Source organism: Denticeps clupeoides, chromosome 7 (genome assembly GCF_900700375.1).
Source record: "Denticeps clupeoides chromosome 7, fDenClu1.1, whole genome shotgun sequence".
NCBI lineage: Eukaryota > Metazoa > Chordata > Actinopteri > Clupeiformes > Denticipitidae > Denticeps > Denticeps clupeoides.
This window is the reverse complement of record NC_041713.1, coordinates 14,428,837-14,447,204: the sequence shown is the minus strand read 5'-3', so window position 1 is coordinate 14,447,204 and position 18,368 is coordinate 14,428,837. Positions and strand designations below refer to the sequence as shown.

The 18,368-nt window shown below is 40.1% G+C and overlaps 2 protein-coding genes across 2 annotated transcripts; both read left to right on the top strand.

Moving 5' to 3' along the window:
• The first annotated feature begins 355 nt into the window (after positions 1–355).
• Positions 356–6,937, top strand: top3a (DNA topoisomerase III alpha). The gene is made up of 19 exons (XM_028986950.1): positions 356–847; positions 951–1,010; positions 1,094–1,167; positions 1,254–1,329; positions 1,417–1,525; positions 1,641–1,784; positions 2,062–2,232; positions 2,343–2,446; positions 2,521–2,595; positions 2,675–2,757; positions 2,833–3,040; positions 3,136–3,321; positions 3,428–3,557; positions 3,650–3,763; positions 4,469–4,634; positions 5,082–5,228; positions 5,318–5,440; positions 5,538–6,229; positions 6,697–6,937. Exons 1-19 carry the CDS (start codon positions 656–658, stop codon positions 6,846–6,848), a joined length of 3,006 nt encoding a protein of 1,001 aa, XP_028842783.1. The 5' UTR covers positions 356–655; the 3' UTR covers positions 6,849–6,937.
• A 382-nt stretch (positions 6,938–7,319) lies between these two features.
• On the top strand, positions 7,320–17,271 carry flii (FLII actin remodeling protein). Its single transcript, XM_028986949.1, has 30 exons — positions 7,320–7,382; positions 8,053–8,163; positions 8,243–8,314; positions 8,438–8,518; positions 9,977–10,062; positions 10,153–10,314; positions 10,410–10,513; positions 10,590–10,765; positions 10,928–11,085; positions 11,164–11,248; positions 11,473–11,620; positions 11,723–11,856; positions 11,934–12,146; positions 12,239–12,418; positions 12,727–12,809; positions 12,892–12,966; positions 13,051–13,134; positions 13,216–13,387; positions 13,467–13,571; positions 13,657–13,848; positions 13,966–14,151; positions 14,234–14,373; positions 14,484–14,691; positions 14,779–14,933; positions 15,039–15,099; positions 15,195–15,323; positions 15,404–15,510; positions 15,587–15,692; positions 15,916–15,981; positions 16,166–17,271. The coding sequence occupies exons 1-30, from the start codon at positions 7,320–7,322 to the stop codon at positions 16,298–16,300; spliced, it is 3,777 nt and encodes a 1,258-aa protein (XP_028842782.1). The 3' UTR covers positions 16,301–17,271.
• Positions 17,272–18,368: the final 1,097 nt, after the last annotated feature.

The following is an 18,368-nucleotide window of genomic DNA, read 5'->3' as shown; positions in this document are numbered from 1 at the left end:
ACATAACACACGAGCATTGGCTGATTCAGTATTAAACTAATAAATACGGCTAACAAAAAAATCATCCATCCATATAAATTACATCAGTTCATTGTTAGAATTTAATAATTTGTATAATTTTTAATAATAAGAGATAGATTATGAGATTAGATTATATGTAATCTAAGAGATAGATTATATATAAATACAAATATTATGAAAAATATGAAGAAAAGACAGAGACTAACTTTTATTCAAACAGAAGTGTTCTTATTATTTAATATTTTCGAACATACGCACCTTTAGCTTATAACACACTTTACGACACGGGAATCGTTTTACGGTAGATATTTACGACAGTTGTTTACGACTGCTCTTGACAGGCGCCGAATTTGTAAGTCCCGTTAGCTCACCAGCTAGCCATTTGTATTGTTTTTTTTCTTGTGTTAGAACAAAATAAAGCTTCGACTTTACGGTTATAACTTCAGCCTGTCCTGTGAAAGGGGATCATAAAACATCTTTTGATTGCTTCCTTCACTGGGAGGATAGCTAGCTGAAGTACTGGAGTACCACGGCTTAGAAGTTCAAGTTGAGAGGCGTAGTTTTGAAGTTCAGCAACGAAATTTGACCGATCGGATTTTAAAATGCCACTGCTTGCTCTGCGAGTGAGTTGAGCATGACACTCCGCCTTGTTCAGAGATCGCTCTTTTCGGTGACACGAACGTTGTCAGGACAGAGTCGAGCTTGCAGCCGAGAATCCGAGAAAATGATGAGAAGAACTCAGATCAAGAAAGTCCTTTGTGTTGCGGAGAAAAACGATGCTGCCAAGGGAATAGCCGAGATCATGTCCAGCGGAAGATCGAGACGGGTGAGAGTGTTCGTGCAGTACTCATTGTGAGCTGTTTAAGTCGATGAACAGTACTTGGTGTAAGTAAAACATCATGTATTTTATTTTGTTTTTCTCTCTACAGAGAGAAGGCCATTCTGTCTACAATAAATTATATGAGTTTGAATATAACCTGTTTGGACAGGTAAGGGCCATTTTAATAACACACACAAATAAGCAAATGCCAATACAACACTTTAACATGTTTTTAAATGTGCCTCATTGCAGAATGTAACAGTGGTAATGACGTCGGTTTCTGGACACCTCTTGGGTGTGGAATTTAAAGCTCCTTTTCAAAAATGGTACAGAATCTCGCACTGAATTAGTAGAACGTTGGTAATGGTTTTGATCTTGCTCATGGTTTCTATGTGGAATGTTGATCTTGCAGGCACAGCTGTAATCCAGTCTTGCTGTTTGATGCAGAGGTTGAAAAGTACTGTCCTGAGAACTTCATACAGATTAAGGTCCTTTCGGTTTTTGTTACGTATGTCTTTATATATTTCAAAAAGCACAATAATATGTGATATGATTTCCTTGGTTTATGTCCACAGAGGACCCTGGAAAGAGAGGTCAGGCAGTGCCAGGCTCTTGTCATTTGGACAGATTGTGACAGGGAGGGAGAAAATATTGGGTTTGAGATCATTGATGTTTGTAAAGCAGGTGAGTGCATTTCAGATTTTATGGCCAGTAGGATTTCATCATTATTTTACTGAACATCTGTCATTGTAGAATGAATAGTATGCTTTTTACAAAATAGTATATTTACATTTTTTAGTAAAGCCAAATGTCCAAGTGTTCCGAGCTCGCTTCTCTGAGATCACACCAAACTCTATCAGGAGAGCATGTGAAACCCTGACTGAGCCAGATATCCATGTCAGTGATGCAGTGGATGTCAGACAGGAGTTGGATTTGCGTATTGGTAAGTAATGAATTTACTGTTTTCTTAAAGTGAAGTGATTGTCATCACAGCACACTGTGCACTCAACGAAATGTGTCCTCTGATTTCAACCATCACCCTTGGTGAGCACCCAGGAAACAGTGTCTTGGGACGACACCTTGGCAGATCGGGATTCGAACCTTCTGATCACGGGGCTGCTTTCTTAACCGCTAGGCCACCACGGACCCAGTAGAACATCCAGAACATGACTAATCTTGCAGGTATAGAAAATATTAACAGACTCTCTCTTTTTTTAAAGGTGCATCTTTTACCAGGTTTCAGACCCTACGTTTGCAGAAAATTTTCCCAGATTCTCTGGCCAATCAGCTGATTAGCTATGGAAGTTGCCAGTTTCCCACTCTGGGGTTTGTGGTGGAGCGTTTCAAGGCAATTCAAGCCTTCATACCTGAAACCTTCTTTAAAATTAAAGGTAGGTTATTTACTAAAGGGAGCATTACCATTGCAGATATAGGTTCATAAATAAGCTGCAGCTTTACACTTTGGTTCTCATTTGTTTTGTGAACAAAATTTTGTCTTTAGTGGTACACGAACCAAATGATGAAGACTCTGTGGAGTTCGGTTGGCAAAGACATCGTCTCTTCAGCCACACAGCATGCCTCGTGCTGTACCAGATTTGCATGGAGGTTGGTTGGTTTTAAATATTTTGCATTCAACAAGAAAAAGCAAAACTTTAATATTTTTTGTTTTTTTACGACAGAACACCACAGCCACAGTGGTTGCAGTTACATGCAAACCTAAAAACAAATGGCGGCCATTACCTCTAGATACCATTGTAAGTTAACTTACATTACTCAACAAAACCAGCATAATTAATTATTGCTTGACTAATGTTTTAATCTAACAATGTTCAGGAACTTGAAAAGTTGGCCTCAAGAAAACTGAAAATCAGTGCGAAGGAAACAATGAAAATTGCAGAAAAACTGTATACGCAAGGGTAAGGGCACTGAATTGTAATAGTACTGAGTAAATACCGATCTGTCCTCGACTTAATCTATTCATTTTCCTCCAGGTTTATCAGCTATCCCCGTACTGAGACCAACATGTTCCCAAAAGATCTGAACCTGACCATTCTTGTGGAGCAGCAAACCCAGGATAATGATTGGGGCTCGTTTGCTCAGGGTATATTGGACAGGGGTGGGCCTACACCGCGAAATGGAAACAAATCGGATCAGGCCCATCCCCCCATTCACCCAACTAAATACACAAATAACCTTCAGGTGACTATCAGCACTTGACATCATTACAAAAAAACATTTCATTTGATCTTGATGCATGTAGTGTTAAGCTTATATTTGTTATAATTTCTCAACAGGGAAATGAAAAGCGAGTATACGAGTTCATAGTCCGCCACTTCCTGGCCTGTTGTTCGCAGGATGCTAAGGGGCAAGAAACCACTGTTGATATTGACATTGCTCAAGAAAGGTTCTCTGCAAGTGGTCTCATGATCCTTGAAAGGAACTATCTGGATGTTTACCCCTATGATAAGTGGTACACAAAGGTAAAATGGATTTATACCCCAGCTGTACCACTGAGCATGAGCTTGTTTTAAGACTTGGTTTGTATAGGGATGTGTGTATGTACATGTGTCTTTTTATGCTTAACAGTTAATTCCAGTGTATGAGCAAGGCTCACAGTTCCAACCAACAGCAATAGAGATGGTGGATGGTCAGACAAGCCCACCACAGCTGCTTACGGAGGCTGACCTCATCTCCCTCATGGAGAAACATGGCATTGGTATGACCATTCTGTCAGGGGAAATTGTTCAATATAGACATTACAGACTGCACAGTAAGCATTTACTCTGTCTGACTGACATGGCCTAACAGGCACTGATGCAACCCATGCTGAACATATTGAGACAATCAAGAGCCGAATGTATGTTGGGTTGACTGCTGACCAGAGGTTCCTTCCAGGAGAGCTTGGCATGGGTCTAGTGGAAGGTATGAACTTTCAACCTACGATGTTTAGTACAATGATTAGCTTTATTCAATGTGAGGAAATTGCATTAAAGAGATCTTATAATAGCTTTAGTTTAAGTGGAATCTACAGTATGTACAGAATGTACTGAAGTATATGGCATGCTGTGTAAATACAATACAGGCCAAAAGTTTGGACACACCTTCTCAGTCATGTAGGTGAAATAACTGAAAACATGTTTTATATTCTATTTTTATTTTTCAAAATAGTCGCCCTTTGCTCTAATTACTGCTTTGCACACTCTTGGCATTCTCTCAATGAGCTTCAAGAGGTCGTCACCTGAAATGGTTTCTTGAAGGAGTTCCCAGAGGTGTTTAGCACTTGTTGGCCCCTTTGCCTTCACTCTGTGGTCCAGCTCACCCCAAAACATCTCGATTGGGTTCAGGTCCGGTGACTGTGGAGGCCATGTCTCCACTTTTTGTTAAGTACATAACTCCACATGTGTTCATTCATAGTTTTGATGAGAATCTAACAATGTAAATGGTCATGAAAATAAAGAAAACACATTGAATGAGAAGGTGTGTCCAAACTTTTGGCCTGTACTGTATATTCTATATATCTATTACCTTTAATAGCTGATCACATTCTGTTCTTAATTTTTTCCAGTAATTTAATGTTGTTCATATGTTGTGGTAGAATTTGTAAGTTACTATTTTCTAATTTTGCAGGTTATAATTCAATGGGTTATGAAATGTCCAAGCCTAACCTGAGAGCAGAGCTGGAGGCAGACCTTAAACTTGTCTCTGAGGGGAAGAAGGACAAGTCCTTAGTACTCAGACATCATGTGGCCAAATACAAGGCTGTTTTTATAGAGTCTGTGAGAAAGGCAAAGAAGTGAGTAAAGCAAACTGCCAACCACACTACCGGCATTAGTGAACCCTCCTTGGGATGCTGTTTTTTAGACATTATTGTGTCTAATGTGTCAGCATTATTTTGCTGTTGTAAAAAAGTGAATGAAACATTAGCATTGTAGCCTCACACCTCCAAGGTCATGGGTCAAATAACAGCTCCTTTATGTGAGTTTCCGTGCAACTTCCGTGCACTGGGTTCTATGGTTTGCGCCCACCTCCCTAAAGCATACATACCAGCTGGATAGCAGAGTGAATGGTGAATGTGCCCCGCCCTGCTCTCAGTATCCCAGGATGGGCTGCGGAAGCCACAACCCAGTTCTGGATTCAGTGGTTATGGATGGATAGAGACTGAGTGAGTGTTCATTATTTTGTGTGTGTGTGTGTGTGTGTGTGTGTGTGTGTGTGTGTGTGTGTGTGTGTGTTTTTTCAGGCTAGATGAGGCTTTATCAAATTACCTTGGCCAGGCTCAAGAGTATACTGAGCAGGTAGAGCAGGAACTGGAGATGCCCATGCCTGTCCGCAAATGTCCACAGTGTAAAAGGGACATGGTCCTTAAAACGAAAAAAGATGGCTCAGGGTAAGAACCACCCAGAACAATGATTTAATCAGCATTTTGATCTTTTCTGTGCCTATCGTCCTCTCACTGTGTCTTTTCTCTTTCTACAGCAAATTTCTGTCATGTATGGGCTATCCTGCCTGTAAAGTTGCTGTGTGGTTCCCCGACACAGTGCTGGACGTTTGCAGGGATGAGAGCATTTGTCCAACCTGTCAGCCAGAGCCTGTTCACATGTATGTATTATATGATTGCTTTCTACTTGCCACATTAGGTGACTGAATTTGCATCAGTTTAGTCAAATTAAACCCAGTATCGCCTGTTCTTATGCAGGTTGAAGTTCAAATTCAAAAGGGGAAGTCTTCCTCCTATGATGCCCCTTGAATTTGTAGGATGCATTGGCGGATGTGATGAGACATTGAGAGAGGTCCTGAATTTGAAATATTTGAGAGCAGCAGGAGGGGAATCTGGTGGTGAGAGCAACAACAGTGGGGCTTCCCATCAAAATACCCAACCTAGAGTCAACCCAGGGCCCAGGCCACCAGCTGACCATGGCAGAATGCCAGCCCAGTGCCCACCACCTGCCTGGACAAACCAACCTCATGCTGCTATCCACAATGACACCACAGTGTGCAACTGTGGCCAAGAAGCCATACTCCTCACAGTGCGGAAAGAAGGTCCCAATCAGGGGAGACAGTTTTACAAGTGCAACACTGGCAACTGTAAATTCTTCCTCTGGGCTGACCAACAAAATGACCTAGGAGGGCAGACAGGAAGGAGTCATGCCCCCCAACCAACTCAACTTCCCAGGCCCTCATTCGGTTCTGGAAACTCAAACAATCAAGGCACCAACAGGGGGTCTGGTGGAGATGGCGGGGACGTGCAGTGTAACTGCAATGAGCCTGCAATATCGAGGACTGTTAATAAAGATGGACCTAACAAAGGGCGAATGTTTTACACATGTGGGAAACCACGAGAGCAGCAGTGTGGATTCTTCCAGTGGGTAGATGAAAATGTGCCCCCAGGTGAATCTGCTTTGTCCACACTGATATTTGCTTTCTGTAATTATTCACGCCTCAATAATAATGAACTTCTTGTTCATATAGTGTATAATATGCATTAATTTTAGCTACTTTAATTTTAACTACTATCATTACAGATAACTTTATTTTAGCTACTAACACTGTTATCACAATGTTGCATTGTTAGTAGTAACAACATTACTTCTTACTAATAGAGAACAGTTTTGGATTCAATTGCATTTCATTTTTCATTTATATAACTAATGACTTAGTTATATAAATGACATAATATATAACTAACTAATGAAATAATGGCTGTAATTCTGAGGCACAACTGAATCATGTTGATGTTTTTAATGGCAGTCCAAGCATTGACCTACACTTCTCTTCTCTAGATGATGGTGTAGCAGAGAATATGATTTTAAGTAATGCCATTAGACAGTCCGTTTATTTTCCTTGTTGTCTTACAGTTCTCGCCGGTTTGAGCAACGGAGAGGGGGGAAAGAGAGGAAAAAAACCTGGACCTACTTCAAACAAGGCGCCCGCAGCCAAGAAACCAAGGAGTTGTGGGATATGTCATCAGCCCGGACATACCCGTACCACCTGTCCACAGGCTCAATAATCTGGATTTTTTGTAACATTTATAATTTGATTCCTCTCTATAAAAAGTCACAATGTAATTCAATAAAATAATTTTATAATTTGTTTAAACTGTCTGTGATCTTCAACACAGATTCAGATGCATACAAGATTTTACCCAAAGGTTGTACAAGAGTTTCTCTTAAAGATGTGTCTCTTAAATCTCAAAAGGCATGTATGATAGAAAATAATGAAACTGCCCTGTTCTGTTCAGCCAGGATCTTACTAATGTAGAATGTGTAAATACGTCTGTAGTTTGGTATCGCATTGTTGAAATACTGAACAGCTTGTCCCATATTCACTAGTAAATATCGTGCCTCGGAATTAAGATTAGATTCAGCGGGACGTACCATTCCGCATGGAGAAAGGGGGGTGATTTCCGGCATCTGCGCTGTTAGTCTGGCCAAATTCTTCAGCCCAGCCAGAAATAGACTCTTGACATCCTGGCTCTATAATGGCTGCCACCGGAGTTCTCCCTTTTATCAGGGGAGTGGACCTGAGTGGGAATGACTTTAAAGTAAGTAGAACGCGCAGACCGCGAATAGTAATACATTCTGAATGTAAATGTGCTCTTGTTTTCTGCTTGGCCGTGCTAGCATGCTAGGCTAACAGCAAGGGAAATACTGTAGTTGGCTGGTCACTAGTAGCTAACAGTTAGCCTGCAACGAAACTGGGCGTTAGCGAGTTGTCATGAATCGCGGTGTGGTTCAGAGGTGACGCCGCTTTTAGCGGAACTTTCTGTTTTCCACTGTTTAACACTGAGAGCATAAACCGAATGTAATTAATTCTTATTTACGAGTGGCCCGACTGGTTCATAGTTGGTCTTTGGGCAGACATGAACTCGCCGTAGCCCTTAGAGTGACGAACAAATTCACGTCACTGTACGTGTCATTCGTTTAACTAAAGGGAAGCGTGTCTGGCAGCCCATTTTTCATCAGGTGATGGCGCGACGTGAAAAATACAGGGCAGCCCTCCCCCCTGTGCGACCTGCCAGTTTAGGTCTGGTCAGCTTAACCCCCTGGCTGTATGCCTGCATTTCCATACACATAAGTTAAAAGAGTGTTTCAGTGCAATTTGCGTTATACATCATGTTAGATTATGCAGGTCAGTAAAATGTTATTTCCCGGCGTCGTCTCATTTATTTTATCTCAGTTGTTTCATGTGTGACCATGACTTCTCATTTGCAGGGTGGTTACTTTCCCGATCATGTCAAGTCTATGACAAGCCTCCGATGGCTGAAGCTCAACAGAACCGGGCTCTGTTATCTTCCAGAGGAGCTGGCCTCCCTGCAAAAATTGGTGACTGTTTTGTCTGAAAACACCCATTTACATTTATGACCTAGATTGTTGTGGTCTTACAGCTTTCTGCCATTTACAGGAGCATTTATCAGTGAGTCACAACAGCCTCACTACCTTACACGGAGAGCTGTCCAGTCTTCCCAATTTAAGGGTAATTTAAGTTCTTTGTGTGTGTGTGGGGGGGGGAAATCTTAATCGTAATGCAGTTTCTATGCGTAGTTTTCCCCCCTGTTGCCAAAACGAAAACTATGATTTGTGTTTTATGCTCTTAAAGGCAGTTGTGGCCAGAGCGAACAACCTAAAGAACTCAGGAGTTCCAGATGACATTTTTCAACTGGATGACCTCTCTGTGTTGGTATGTAAACATTCATCCTGACGCTTAGTGCGTTGAGCCTTTGGCTTACACAACTGGTACAATACGATTTAAAGTGGGTAATGTCTCATATTTCAGTGGTTCCCTGAGTACTGAAACATTAAAAGTTTACTGCATGAGCTATAAATTCACTGTATTGCCAAAAGTATTGTGACACCCTGCCAACTCATTGATCTAGATATTGTATAAAGTACCATGCAGACTGCATCTACAAACACTTGTGGAAAAAATGGGTTGCCCTCAGAATCTCAGTGAATTCCACCATGGCAATGATTCCAGTTTTAAAAGGTATTTGGTGTATGCTGTGTAGGTCAAATTCAACAAGATGGAGTTGCATAATATCCACCACCACATCTGGGCGATATGGTAAAAAAAATAATCATCATATACTTTCCCTTATCAAACAATTAGATTTTTCAATTTATTTTATCACAATTCTTTTTTTTTAATATTGCCAGACTGAAGATTATAAATTATTTAACATTTTGCTTTTTGGATAAATGGTCAGCCATTTTGCTTTTTGCTGTGGTTTTGCTGTGGTTCTGTGTACATTGCTCCTATATTCCCGTGTGCCATCGGCCATGTGTCTCCATTTACAATTACACACGCAAAAGAGGCTCATTTTGATCAAGAAGAATGCCCAAAGCTGATCACCAAGATCGAACTGAATTTTATCATGATCATTGATCGAGATTGTATAATCAGCGAGCCCTACTTGATAGTTTATATTCCACTGTGACATTGTTGTGGTATTTTAATGAAGCAGAAGCTGTTGGAAGCTTCAGATGAGCTCAAGAACAGTGTGTAAAGAGCTTCATGGAATGGGTTTTTATGGCCAAGCCTTACATCAGCAAATACAATGCATTTATGCCATTTGTCAGACACTCTTATCCAGAGCGACTTACAATCAGTAGTTACTGGGACAGTCCCCCTGGAGACACTCGGGCTTAAGTGTCTTGTTCAGGGACACAATGGTAGTAGGTGGGGTTTGAATCTGGGTCTGGTTCATAGGTGAGAGTGTTATCCACTAGGCTACAACCACCCAATGAGTCATATGCTGTGGTGTGAAGCACACTGCAAATCACTTCTGCAATACGACGGGGCAGTTTAGGTTTGACGGATGCCAGGAGAACATTACCTGCCTGACTGCATTGTGCCCAATGTAAAGTTTTGCAGAGGGGAGATTTCAAGATTGGGTTGTTCCTTTTTTCTTTCTTTCTTTCTTTTAGGGGCTTGGCTTGGACTCTTTGGTTCCAGAGTTACTCTGAACACTTCAGCATGCATTCAGCAATGATATTTTGGACAGTTTCACAAACTTTGTAGTGGCTGCCTCTTCCTATTTCAACATAGATGAATGAGCCATTAAAGTTCATGTGTGTTTAAAGGCATGAGTCCACTGCCTCTTGGCAATATAGTATAACTGCTCCATGTTCTCTTTAGGACCTGAGCTACAACCAACTGACAGAGATTCCAAGGGACCTGGAGAATTCAAGGAACATGCTTGTTCTTAACCTTAGTCACAATAGGTTTGTCCTGTCTCCACATGGCTTTTGTTCTAGATTTTTGTTTGACCTTAAGGTGGTTTCAGTTTGAAATTTGTTTCTCCTTTCCTGCAGCATTGATAACATACCCAATCAATTGTTCATTAACCTGACTGATCTGCTCTACTTGGACCTAAGCGACAATAAATTGGATAGCCTTCCCCCTCAGATGAGACGCCTGGTTCACCTGCACACATTAATACTCAACAATAATCCTCTCATGCATGCTCAGTTAAGGTAAGAAGAAAAAAAACAATTGGGATATTCTGTATCCCACTGGGTTAACAATTATCGTAATAACATGCTTTTATACTTTTTGTTTATTCTCATAGACAATTGCCCGCCATGGTTGCTCTGCAAACTCTCCACTTGAGAAATACACAGCGCACCCAGAGCAATATGCCGACCACTCTAGAAGGTCTCACTAATTTAGCAGGTACAGGTCCTCCTGTTGGCAAAGTACCTAAACTGTTCATACTGTTGACTGATCAGTGATGTCTGTCTCTCCTTAGATGTGGATCTGTCCTGTAATGATCTTACCAGAGTTCCTGAATGCCTTTATTCATTGCCTAATCTGAAGCGCCTTAATCTGAGCAGCAATCAGATATCTGAACTCTCCTTGTGCATTGATCAGTGGACTCATCTAGAGACACTGAACCTTTCACGGAACCAGCTCACATCCTTGCCTGTAAGATACTAGTCTACTGTTAACACATTAACCATTACAACTTAAGTATCACTAAATTCAGTATTATACCCATAAATTATTATTATTATTATTTTTTTTTAATTATAGCAGAAAAGGTTTTTTACACTATACGTAAATTAACACCGATTCTGTGGCTTTCAGTCTGCTATCTGTAAATTATCCAAACTGAAGAAGCTGTATCTGAACTCAAACAAGCTGGATTTTGATGGTGTTCCTGCTGGAGTTGGGAAATTGTCCAGCCTAGTGGAGTTCATGGCAGCCAATAATAATTTGGAACTTATACCTGAAGGATTGTGCAGGTCAGAACCCATCAGGTGATATCCAAAGATCTTTATAAACATTGCAACATTGATCATTTACATTCAATTTTGTTAAAGATGTGGTAAACTGAAGAAGCTTGTGTTGAACAAGAATCGTCTTGTGACACTGCCGGAGGCCATTCACTTCCTCACTGAACTGGAGGTAAGTCTTGTACAGATGGCCATTTAAGATGCACTTACTGTCACCAGATTAATGAGATTAATCTGTATTTATTACCTTTAAACTCTTTTTATCCTGGAAATGGTTACTGTCTATGTAAACATCAGTGACCTTCTGGCCCTTGCTTAGTCATATATTGCATTAAAATTAGCCTACCTATTTCAAAATTGCTTTGTCCTTGACCTAACCTCTAACTACATTTTCAGGTCCTTGACGTTAGGGAAAACCCTAATCTTGTCATGCCTCCGAAGCCAGTAGATAGGACAGCTGAATGGTACAACATTGACTTCTCTCTGCAAAATCAGCTACGTCTGGCTGGTGCTTCACCTGCTGCAGTGGCTGCTGCTAGTGGAGGTAATCTTAGTATAGTAATTGTTTTAGTTTAAGATGCCTTATAGAAGTATCTGTCGCAATGCTCGAGGTGATAGTGATTTAATTGTTGTGCACTCCTCACAGGAACCAGTCATAAAGATACCCTAGCTAGAAAAATGAGATTGAGGCGACGCAAGGACTCTGCTCAGGATGATCAAGCAAAACAAGTGCTGAAGGGTATGAGTGACGTTGCCCAGGAAAAGAATAAATCTATTGAGGTATGGAAAGGTTTACCAAATGACACTCAGCATTTATGTCTTAATGGCTTGGATCCAATAATGTGTTCTTCCTTTAGGAGAATGGTGATATGAAATACTCAGACCTCAAGTCGAAACGCTGGGACAAGAACTTAGAGAAACCGCAACTGGACTACTCTGAGTTCTTCATGGATGATGCTGGACAGATCCCGGGTGTTACTGTGTGGCAGATAGAAAACTTTGTACCTGTGCAGGTGGACGAGACCTTTCATGGAAAGTTCTATGAGGCTGACTGCTACATTGTCCTAAAGGTTTGTAAAACAGTTACCTTATGTCCATGACCTGGTTGTTCATTCCATGGGTTGATCAATGAATATAAGAATGCCATTCTTCCCCCACCCAGACATCCCTGGATGACAACGGGGCGTTGAATTGGCAAATCTTCTATTGGATTGGGCAGGAAGCCACATTGGATAAGAAGGCGGGATCTGCTATTCATGCTGTAAACTTGCGGAATTGCCTAGGTGCTGAGTGTAGAACCATCAGGGAAGAGATGGGAGATGAGAGCGAGGAGTTCACTGCAGTGAGTACCTCTGCCTTAACACTGATCAGGATGATATGCACAATACGTTATGCATATTCAAATATTTGCTGCTTATATACTTTTGAGGGTACACCACTGCAAATTAGAATAACTTTGTCTATTTTCATCTGCTTTTTATTTTTGCCAATTGGATAACTTTCCTGTGTAGCTTTGGTCTGTTGATGTCTTGTAAAAAAACTAAATATTGTATTGAGATTAATAGGTTATGTGCTTTTCACTAGGCCTAAATCTTTAACTTTTATTGTTTCTAGTGTGAGTAAAATTTGACCTAGACATTTGCTCTGCAGGTGTTTGACAATGAGATCTCCTATATTGAAGGAGGGACCGCAAGCGGGTTCTACACTGTAGAGGACACGCAATATCCCACAAGGTAATGAGTGGAGATGTGGAAACCTTCAGTTAGAAACGCATTCTTGCTAGAGCATCATCCATTTCTTCTTTACTTGTAACAGGCTTTACCGTGTATATGGGAAGAAAAACATCAAGCTGGAATCTGTGCCTATTAAAGCACCTTCACTTGACCCACGGTGCGTTGATATATATCATGCAAAAGGCTCATGTGTCATTTACACATTCTTTATTCACCATAATTCTACCTGTTTGTTTTCCAGTTATGTTTTTTTGCTTGACTCTGGTTTGGAAATCTACATATGGAGAGGAGCAAATGCTACGCTTAGTGGAACCACAAAAGCCAGGTGTGTAATGAGAAGAGTTTATAGCAACATGGAATGATTGTGTTGACACGCTTGTGTGACATAAGTGTCTTCATGATACAGGTTGTTTGCTGAGAAGATCAACAAAAATGAGCGAAAAGGCAAGTCTGAGATCACGTCACTGGTCCAGAATGCTGAACCTCCCGAGTTTTGGGATACTCTTGGAGGACGACCTGAAGAAATCAAAAAGCATGTTCCTGATGATTTCTCTCCAGTTAGGCCCAAGCTTTACAAGGTAGGGTGATAAAATATAGGTTGTAACAAGCTCATTACTAGTTAAATATGGCTTTTGTCTGTTATTGTCTATTTTCAAGGTTGGATTGGGCTTGGGTTACTTGGAGCTACCTCAAATTAACTACAAGCTTTCAGTGGAACACAAGGATAAGATGAAGCTGGACGTGCTTCCTGAACTCAGACTGGTAAATAACTCTTAATATGGATCATTTTGTAGATTTGTTTTTATTTTAGAAAATGATCCTGATTTCCCTTGGCTGCCCACTTAAGCTTCAGAGTCTTTTGGACACTAAAGGAGTCTACATTTTGGACTGTTGGTCTGATGTCTTCATTTGGATTGGACGCAAGTCACCACGGTTGGTCAGAGCTGCTGCTTTGAAACTGGGCCAAGAGTTGTGCAGCATGCTTCATCGGCCCAAACATGCCATCGTCATCCGTAACCTAGAGGGAACAGAGTGCCAGGTGGGCCCTGCTGCACTGTTTGTAAAACTATATTTAATTGACAAATAGAGAAATACCAGGGGAGTTTGATACTTTTTTCTTTTTTTTTTACTCCTTTTGTTTTTTTTTTTCTAAAAGGTCTTTAAATCAAAGTTTAAGAACTGGGATGATGTGCTGAAGGTGGACTACACCAGGAATGCTGAAAGTGTGCAGCAGACTGGCTTGTCAGGAAAGGTGAAGAAAGATGCTGAACAGAAAGATCAAATGAAGGCTGACCTGACGGCCCTGTTTCTTCCCAGACAGCCACCAATGCCCCTCACGGAGGTAACAGCCCCACCTTCTTCATGTCAGCTAGTCTGCTTTTCATATACTTTGTGTTTAAATATAGTACCTGTCTCCTGCACAGGCAGAACAGATGATGGAGGAATGGAACGAGGATTTGGATGGGATGGAGGGATTTGTACTGGAAGGAAAAAAATTTGCCCGTTTGCCCGAGGAGGAGTTTGGACACTTCCACACTCAGGATTGTTATGTGTTCTTATGCAGGTTGGCGAGAGCATAAGATGCTTTGCTGTTGTACTGTTTTGATTTTATACAAATCATAAAAGCTTGCATATTGCAAGCAAACCTAATAACAATTTTGTATGTGGTTGAAGGTACTGGATACCAGTTGAATATGAGGACGATAAAGAAAAGGACAAAGAGAAAGGTCAAGAAGATGCAGATGATGACAAGCAGCCAGAAGAAGACTTCCAGTGTGTGGTGTATTTTTGGCAGGGCAGGGAGGCCTCCAACATGGGCTGGCTCACCTTCACCTTTAGTCTGCAGAAAAAGTTTGAAAGCTTATTCCCAGGCAAATTAGAGGTATGTCTCTCTTTGCCCCAACCCCCCTGTGATTCACTGATCTATTGAATTACATATTATTATTTAATAAAACAACCCATTGTCTAGGTTGTCAGGATGACCCAGCAACAGGAGAACCTGAAATTTCTCTCACACTTCAAGAGGAAATTCATCATCCACAAAGGGAAAAGGAAGTTAAAGGTGGATAATGCTCAGCCAAGCCTGTACCACATTAGGACCAATGGTAGTGCTCTGTGTACAAGGTAAAATTGTTATTGTTATATAATTAATCTGGCTCTAAATTACAATTGGCCAGGTATACAACATAGAGGATCAGTGTGATCAGTATATATTTGTTTTCATTTCAGGACAATCCAGATTCCCACAGATTCGGCTAACCTCAACTCTGAGTTCTGCTTCATTTTGAAGGTGATCAAGTTTGTAATTGCGCTCATAGCTTGCATGCTTTAAGTCTAATACATGTGTGAACTTTGTTGGATATGACAACAACTTGCATTCTTCAGGTGCCATTTGAGAGCACTGACAATCAAGGAATCGTGTACACATGGGTTGGCCGAGCTGCGGATCCAGATGAAGCCAAACTTGCGGAGGACATCATGAATTCCATGTTTGATGACACTTACAGCAAACAGGTTAATGAGGATCAGATAAGTTAGCTGAAGATTCGTTTGTGACTTTCAAGAACTTAGAACTTTGCAAACTTTTCCTTTAGGTCATAAATGAAGGGGAGGAGCCCGAGAACTTCTTCTGGGTGGGCATTGGCTCTCAAAAGCCCTATGATGAAGATGCTGATTATATGAAATATGCCAGACTTTTCAGGTTAGCATTTTTTCTGATCTTTTATTTTGGTGACAGTTTTTATTTCTATCTATTTATTTTTATTTATAACCTTTAGATGCTCCAATGAGAAGGGATACTTTTCTGTTTCTGAGAAATGCTCAGATTTTTGTCAGGACGACTTGGCTGATGACGACATAATGCTTCTGGACAATGGAAAAGAGGTCAAGTGCTTTTCAAAATCTTATTTTAAAAATGAAGATGATAAAGTAGAGTTGATTTTAACATCAATTAATCAGTTTCATTTATTTCAATAGTATTACAATTTAAAAATGTTTCCCATTTAAATAGATAAATGAATGTGCACTTTATACATATTATATATTAGATTTGGGCTAGTACAGCAGTTATGAGTGCTACTATTAACCTTGTATGTATGAATTACAGGTGTACATGTGGGTGGGCACTCAGACCAGTCAGGTGGAGATCAAACTGAGTTTGAAGGCTTGTCAGGTGAGCAGTGCACAATGGTCGTGTCAAAATGATATTTGTGAACTGAACAGCATGGCATGAGAAATGTTTTTGAGGGTGATTGCATCCATAACTCATCCAAACCCATCCACTGTGGTTTTAGTTATCATTGTCATAGGTTAAAAACCCATGGATAAAATATAAAAACAAATTTACCCTCTCCCAGGTCTACATTCAACACATGAGGTCAAAGGATACAGAGCACCCAAGAAAACTTCGCCTGGTACGCAAAGGCAATGAACCTCACTGCTTCACTCGCGTCTTCCATGCTTGGAGCACTTTCAAGACTGCTCCTGCATAAACAACGGGGTTGGTGAACCAATTTTCAGCGTTTATTCCCTAGCCCAAGGCACTCTTCCCCGTATGAAGCCCACTGCTTTATCACTGCTCATTAAATATGCCAATGTACCACACAGTAGGTGACAATTAACATGGCAATATTTATGTGAAATATGTATCGGAAAGAAAAAAATGCATAATCATTGTATTCAAAAGCAGTCCATAAAAGTCCATCTCATTATTTTATTATTTTGCCCCTCAGCAATATATATATGGTTTTACAAAACTCATTTCATAATGACTTTTTGGGAAGATTAAGAATGTTTGTTTGTTTATGTGTCTGTTGTTAAATGTCTACTTGATACTGCTACAGCCTTTTTGTATTAAGGTATTCTGTGTTATTTGAGTTTAGATTTTATTTTATCTATATACTGCAAGGACATATCAATTATGCTATGCTTGGGCAGAATATTTTACATTTTAAAGCACAAATTATCTCTTGTTATTCTATTGTTTGTGGTATTGCATTCTTCAGTTGGTGCCATTTGTAACAGACACAGTGGTAGGGGAGGGGGAATTGGGAGGGTGTTTTGTTCTAGCTGTTTCTGCTGCTCAACTGCTGGGGAAAAAGAACTGTGCCAACGTAGCTGTGTAGGCTGTTTTGTATGTTGTAATTGTTAACAAAAAAAATGTCCCCTTTTGTAAAATATATAACTCCATTTTATTTGCACATCTCTCAGAGTCTATAACAAATACATTATTATTAAATACACAAGAAAAACTTGGAAGTGTACTGGTGTACAGGGATACGAATCGATGGAGAATTCTAAACCAGGAATAAGTGGTAAATGTTAAGACAGTCATATGGTTTCTATGGGGAGAAAATACATAATTTATCTAAACGTTCACTGCGAATGTGTACAAATACTTGCAACACTTGTAGATTCTCTATTTATGTATTTTGTATGAAAATAAAGTTTACACACCAAGTGATTTTTTTTTTTTCACTGAAAAGTGCTTGAAACAAATTCTGCTGAATGTTGCACAACCTGCCTTCTTTTGTAATACAAGCAAACTTTTGTGTTGCCAGGTTCACTGTTTTCATACCATGCTTAGGACTAACAATGACAATCACTGCTCTGAAGAATTTTTTGGTCTATGTGATCAAACATATTTTCCCACATTAAATCAAATGCTGACAATTTAAAACTATTAGTGCTTTACCATTAGCCTTTTACAAATAATGGAGCATTCTAATCAAATCAGAAGTTCAGTTTCAGATAGTGGATCCCAGAAGTGAGAGGGTATTCTATGCAGAACAGAACACCCATGTTCCAAACATTGTTGATGTAGCCGACATTGCTGGTTTACAAAAGTAAAATCATTCTCATTGTGTGAGTAGGTTGGAAAACATACAGTATAAAAAGTGTACAAATAGCGCTTGCCAAACTTTAAGGAAAAGAAATGACTACATGAGGTCATTTTAGACATATGTTAGGAGTAAGACCATATTAGAAAGTTGTAGAGGGTGTGATCAGAGAGTGGTTAAAACAGTGCATTTATATGTAAATGTACTGTGATATTAACATAGTGATATGATATCATCTTACAGGATTTATTTACATGAAATAAATGTCAGATGCATGCTTCTGCCCTCAGAGAAAAAAGAATGATAATTGATTTATATGCTACAGCACAATCTGTTGGATTACATGCCTTGACAGATCAGAAATGAAATAAAAACAGAGTAAGAGAAAAGTGAACTGAACTTTTTAAATCTTAATTCTTGGCAGAACCTGTATAGCAGAGTAAGTGTTATCAAACCTTTTTCCGCTCAAAGAACTGAGAAAGAAACAGCTTTCTGAACTGTCTCTCTATTAATGCAGTGGTGGCCTAGCGGTTAAGGAAGCGGCCCCATAATCAGAAGGTTGCATGTTCGAATCCTGATCTGAGGTGCTTTTGAGCAAAGCACCATCACCACCCACTGCTCCCCAGGTGCCTTTTATGGTTGCCCACTTTCATGATCTCCATAGATTAATTGTTATGGGTGAGTTTGAGGTCAAGATGATTTGAGTTAAACCTTACTTTTA

Excerpts from the sequence above, each read along its gene's own strand:
- top3a (XM_028986950.1), top strand. The coding sequence starts at position 656 with ATGACACTCCGCCTTGTTCAGAGATCGCTCTTTTCGGTGACACGAACG. Across the intron at positions 3,558-3,649 it reads CATGGAGAAACATGGCATTG|GCACTGATGCAACCCATGCT; the intron begins GTATGACCATTC and ends ATGGCCTAACAG. Across the intron at positions 5,441-5,537 it reads CAGCCAGAGCCTGTTCACAT|GTTGAAGTTCAAATTCAAAA; the intron begins GTATGTATTATA and ends GTTCTTATGCAG.
- flii (XM_028986949.1), top strand. The coding sequence starts at position 7,320 with ATGGCTGCCACCGGAGTTCTCCCTTTTATCAGGGGAGTGGACCTGAGT. Across the intron at positions 10,063-10,152 it reads CTTAACCTTAGTCACAATAG|CATTGATAACATACCCAATC; the intron begins GTTTGTCCTGTC and ends CCTTTCCTGCAG. Across the intron at positions 15,693-15,915 it reads TTCTGGACAATGGAAAAGAG|GTGTACATGTGGGTGGGCAC; the intron begins GTCAAGTGCTTT and ends TATGAATTACAG.